This window comes from Pygocentrus nattereri, chromosome 3 (assembly GCF_015220715.1).
Source record: "Pygocentrus nattereri isolate fPygNat1 chromosome 3, fPygNat1.pri, whole genome shotgun sequence".
NCBI lineage: Eukaryota > Metazoa > Chordata > Actinopteri > Characiformes > Serrasalmidae > Pygocentrus > Pygocentrus nattereri.
The window spans coordinates 14,268,882-14,274,881 of NC_051213.1; the positions used below are offsets into that span (position 1 = coordinate 14,268,882).

General features: G+C 43.3%; 1 protein-coding gene across 1 annotated transcript in view; it reads right to left on the reverse strand.

Moving 5' to 3' along the window:
- Window positions 1–1,138, reverse strand: part of vstm2a (V-set and transmembrane domain containing 2A) — a 28,082-nt gene extending 26,944 nt beyond the window's left edge. Inside the window, exon 1 of the mRNA XM_017704214.2 lies at window positions 770–1,138. Coding sequence (XP_017559703.1) covers window positions 770–845 — 76 coding nt within the window. The 5' untranslated portion in view covers window positions 846–1,138. The remainder of the gene's footprint in view (window positions 1–769) is intronic.
- Window positions 1,139–6,000: the final 4,862 nt, after the last annotated feature.

Consider the following 6,000-nt stretch of genomic DNA (forward strand, 5'->3'; position numbering starts at 1 on the left):
CGATGCCCGTCGTTTATTAGTTACAGAGCGGAGACCTGAGCAGACGCCACATGCAGTCAAGCACTAAAAACATCACTGAAATACTGTCTGAGCAGATAAAGCTCGACTTTGTCCGGGGAGCGACTGGTCTTATGGGGGGATGAGGACGGACCGCTGTCGTTCCTCATCTTTTACCGCCTTTGAGTTTACTACAGAAACACGACGGTGCTTATGGCGGTGAGGTCGCCGTCAGAGTCACTTTATGGGCTCGTGCGTTTGTGGAATAGCTGAGGTGGGTTTGCGGAGCTGTCCGTGGTGCTGAAAAGCCCCGCAGTGTGATCGAGCCCGAGCGAAGCCCCGTTACTGCAGCTCCGCCACTTGAAATGCAGGTCGCGCATCGCGTCCCCTTCAAAGTTATTCCCTTACGTTTAATGTCGAGGAGTTAGCCAAGAAAACGCCTCACGCGCGATCATTAACGACACGAGGGAACACGATTCGCCACCGACGTTGAGTCTTAACTGTCGAGCTCTCCCAAATCAACAGTTGTACGTTATTGCTAATTACGGAGCTGGTGAAAAAGTCCACAGTCCCCGCGCGTTAAAATGCAATAGCTTATATAGCGACCGCACCGCTCTCGCACCGCTCTCGCACCGCTCTCGCATCATTACGGCTTCCCGGAGAGCGCTGAGGCGGACGCGGCAAAGAAAAAGAACAGAGAATACGCGCTGAGTCGAAACAAAAATGGGAAAGATGAGCTCAGAAAAGTCTCCATTCGAAACGTCGTGCTTACCTTGCAGAGAAAATCCGATTTGGATGGACAAACAGGAAAAGAAAACCAATCCAGCACTGTCGTGTAAGGTCCACATCGTTCCGAAGACGGCGAGGGTCTCGCATCAGCTGAGAAACGACGTCTTTCCAACAAAAATGAAAACGAAAAAAAGAGAAAACCCCGTTCAGCGCATTTAAATCGAAGCCGAGTAAACGTGGTCGGAGCGTCTCTGCCAAGCGCGGAGCATGCTGTAACTCTGGCGCGCGCTCACGCACACAGACTCCAGCGAAAGTTGTGCACAGGTGCTACAGGCACGCGGTGAGTTGGACTCGACGCAGGGCTGCGTCTGCGAGCTGTTGTGATGGATGTAATAGCAGGCTCGGTTCCCCCCTCTCTCTCTCTGTCTCTCTCTCTCTCTCTTTCTTTCTCTCTCTCTGTCTCTCTCTCTCTGTCTCTCTCTGTCTCTCTCTCTCTCTCTCTCTGTCTCTCTCTCTCTGTCTCTCTCTGTCTCTCTCTCTCTCTCTTTCTTTCTCTCTCTCTGTCTCTCTCTCTCTGTCTCTCTCTGTCTCTCTCTCTCTCTCTCTCTCTGTCTCTCTCTCTCTGTCTCTCTCTCTCTCTCTCTGTCTCTCTCTCTCTCTCTCTCTCTCTCTATCTCTCTCTCTCTCTCTCTCTCTCTCTCTCTCTCTGTCTCTGTCTCTCTCTCTCTCTCTCTCTCTCTCTCTCTCTCTCTCTCTCTGCGCGTGGCTGCTGCTGCTGCTGCTGTAACGTCAGTGTGCGGCTCTCTATTCAATGCCTTGAACTGTTTTCACCACCACTCATTTCGACTGGTCTGCGTCTCTGCGCAAGCGAAAAGGTTCTTGAAGAAACTGGAAGAGCACGAGGCTTTAATTGGCCCGGATATGAGCACTAGTTGCTGTGACTTATCAGTCAGATGAGAATGGAGGCTGGTGAAAAAGGACTGTTAGGATTAAAACCTAAACTCAATGGTTTCCAATAGAGACCATTCATTTCCTGTAGAATACCTTTAGATCCCAATACGAAACCATCAAATGCATTTAGGATCAGCCACTGGTCACCTGGTAAACCAGTAGGATCCTTTTCATTGTGATGTCAACCTGTTAAAAAAAATCCTACACATGTTACAAAACCAGTAGGAACCAACAGAAACACCTAATGGTTTCTTTGGGATTTGGAGGGGCAGTAAACAACTCAACTTTGTCTTTGACCAAAATAATCCACTGTTTTCTCCCACGCGTCTTCTCCCTCTGGGTGGTTAACATCTGCTGGGCACGCGACAGTCGGCTTGTTGTGCGTGCTAAACGACTTCCCGAGATAAATGTGTGTGTATGAATGTGTAGGGGGTGCAGATTTATGCACGCTAGCAGGGGCTGATGTACTCAGCTCTGTAGCATTGTGGGCTCCAAATAGGCACGTGGGTACGTATATTTGTGTGTGTGTGTGTGTGTGTGTGTGTGTGCACCGTGTTCAGCCACACAACAGAAAGGTGGAATGAAGCTGCTCAGGGAAGTTTTCAACACCATGAGTGGCCTTGTGTCCATCTTCATGAGTGAGTGTGCATTACAGGGGTACCAAAAGGTTTAGTTGTGAATACATACATATTTTATTTATGTATAGCAGCACGCAGTGTGCAAAACCCCTGTGGGCACCCCTGGACAAATCACATGTTTTAGTTGATGTTCTAATGTCCAGTTACTCACTGTTTGTTTGCTGGACTGAACAAATCAGGAAATGTTATGGCCCATTTTAGATTTAATGTTTTACCTTTTACCATTATGTTGTGCAGAAAAGGTTTGGCTGCTGTAGAAAATTGAAAGAACATGTCGTTTGCATTGTTGCTATAAGAGTTTTTAAGTGTTTTATGTGTCTAAGAATGTATTTCTGTGCCAGATTGCCAAACACAAATGTCCATTTTATGCAAATCTAATGGACAATAACGTTTTCTTAACTTATCTAATCTTATTTGACTAGAGTTGTTCTAATGACCACATCCACGCATTTTTAAAACCACAATATGCCCTGTGTAGGCTGCGCAGTCGCACTGAGGCCAGTAGTGACTGACCCCTCTCCGTCATCATTTAGCACCTAAAAATATCCCTTATTATAACATCTTAATATATCCCTCTAGCTGGTGCTTCACATTGGGCACAGTGATGTTAGGTTCATGTGCAGCTGCTTTGGAGCATCTCATTTCGTTTGCGGTGGTTTTCTATGGAGATTTCACAACCAGGACTAAGTTGATCCTAATTACAGTCATATACAAAAGTCTGCACACTCCTGGTCAAATGACATGTTGATTTTCAAAGAAAAAATAAGTCCAAATCCTCAACAGAGAACACACTTCTGCAGGTTTTAATTATGATTCATTCAGTTTTAGATACTGAAAAAAGCATAAAATGTAGCCTGTGCCAAAGTTAGGACACATTTTATATTTTATTTTTTTCCAATAAATTCAGCAAACAAATTTGCAGAAATGCAGGATAGAGGATTAATATCTGGGCGACACGGTGGCGTGGTGCGTAGCGCTGTCGCCTCACAGCGAGGAGGGTCTGGGTTCGATTCCCCTGCCGGGTGACCGGGGTCCTCTCTGTGTGGAGTTTGCATGTTCTCCCCGTGTCTGCGTCGGTTTCCTCCCACAGTCCAAAGACATACAGTCAGGCTAATTGGACATGCTACATTGCCCCTAGGTGTGAGTGACTGTCTGTGTCTGTCTGTCTGCCCTGCGATGGACTGGCGACCTGTCCAGGGTGTATCCTGCCTTCCGCCCGAAGACTGCTGGGATAGGCTCCACATCCCCCCGCGACCCTGACAGAGAAGCGGCTTAGAAAATGGATGGATGGATGGATTAATATCTACATTTTTCTGTCTGCACCATGATCAGTATTTAATAACTCCAATTCTTAGTTCACATGTAAAAATGACATGTCTTTAATGGTGAGGATGGTGAAATCTAACCTTTCTCCACAACCACCTTCAACTGGACTCAGTAATGAACATCACTCTTGTTTGCACACTCTCTTGCCACTCAAGCACAGCACATTGAGTTTGACCCAATCTGATGGCGTGCTGAGCTGTAGATTGCTTTTCAACTACATTGTGCTGTGATTGGATCTTAGGGCAATCGCAGAGGGCAGCGAATGATTGCAATAGTATTATGGGAATGATCTTATAATGAGTAATAGTTACATTTCACATAGAAGTTGTCCAACAGTGACTTTGTTTCTCATTGAATTGAAAGTGTAAATATATATATTTTTTTTCACTGTGGCCAAAAAGAACAGCTGTTTAACTTCTTAATAAGACATCATAACCTAATGGGTAATGTTTTACAGTAATGCCAGTAACACTCCTCAGATTCCCAGCAGAAGGGCACTGAGATCAAGCTCTCATTTGCATGCAGGCCTGAGGGCGGAAGAGTGAGTTGACAGAGAGTACACTCCTTGGGGTTAAGCGCTTAGCTAAAGGGCACAACAGCAGGGGTCACGGGACAGAGACCTTACAGCCTGCAGTCATGTAGCGGTTATCAGGTCTTGACATTCAGCTTGTTACACAGATAAAATCAGACATTTAGTGTTACACTGTAAACATGCTTTGCTGCTTGACTGTATTGTGTGGCAGGTCAGCAGATGTAATGGTTGGTTTCACATTGTCCCAAGAACAAATACCCACAATGGCAGAAAACATGCATATAACAGCTCAGAGTTTTCTCCTATAATGCTTAACAATACTGGAGGATACATAACAGAGGATCTGAGATCATTCTTCCATTCATAACCTCTCCAGAGTCTTCAGATTCTGAGCTCCACACTGTGGCTGTCACAATATTCCTAACTTTGTAAATTTGTAGGTTTTTTTTTTTTGTACAGAAGTAGCTTTTTTATTACATTATTTTGATTGCATGTTTGCATTGCATCCATTGGTTACTTGGTAAGAGACACAACAGTTAGTTATCGACCTCAGTTGAACATTTTAGATTTCCTAACTTGAGATAAGACCAGAGTAGGCTAGCCTAGATTCGCTGAATCACCAGGCCGCGCACACTCTGCTCTGAACTTTTTGACCAAAAAGTAACACTGGCACAAAGCAGCCATTTAAAAAGTGATGGGATCACAGTTGTCAGTACGTGATGCCAATGAAACCCCACGTGTGTAGATTCAGTATTACTTTCATAAAGCCTGTAACAGTAACTGCTTTCTTTCAATCAAACCAATTTGAGTGCTTGGGGCAGCAATATACAAACATAACCCAGAGGGACATTAACCAGCTCACAAACATATGGTACAAAATTATCCTTTTAAAGTTTTTAGCACACAGTCTGCTCCAAGAACACAAAACTATGGTTATGCTTCAAGATAAGAAGCTGATCCATCACTAACTTATGGGGTAGTTGCTCAAAAAAATCTTATATTAACAGTTACTTCTCTCAAACTGTAATGAGATCACTTATTTATAATCTCATAATTGTTGTTACTTTACATATACATTGCTTTTTAAGCCCCAAACAAATCTGTACCAGTCTTAAATATCCCATCTCATATCATTTTAAAGGCATCTCACCACCAATGCCACCATTGCTTACACCATTTTGTAAGCAAAATCCAGGATAACAAAGTGAAAGTATAACACTGTTAGCTGGAAGCTGGGTGGAAAAAAGAACTACTTAAGTAACCATTTCAATGGGGAATTCAGTATTAACTGCCATATTAAAAGTTCACTTTAAGGAATTGGTGGTATAATATATATATATATATATATATATATATATATATATATATATATGTATGTGTGTTTTAAAATTAATACTACCTTTACAAAATGGGACTTGGACTGAATATGATTCTTAACTTCTGCATTCTGATTACTTTTTTCCAGTACTTGTATTCCATTACATACTAATCCTGGATTTGCTCCTGCAATACAAATTTGAAAAATCTTATCTTGAACTTGTCAGATCTTAACAGGACAAAAGGAAGTTTCTGTAGTAAAAAACGTTCTGTATTATGGCCAGCACACTGCACTGAAACAGACAGAACTGACAAACAAGAAGGAACGGAGTGTAATCCACTGGTTTTTGGTCTTGCCTTGTAGAATAGGAACCAATTTATGCCCAGTCCAAAAATAACAGACAGGATTTGCATTATGAATATTGAATATTGACTCTCAGTGTTCTGGTAGAGCACTAAAAATTGCTCTTACTGACAACTACATTGCACTGTGCACTTTCATGAACCACC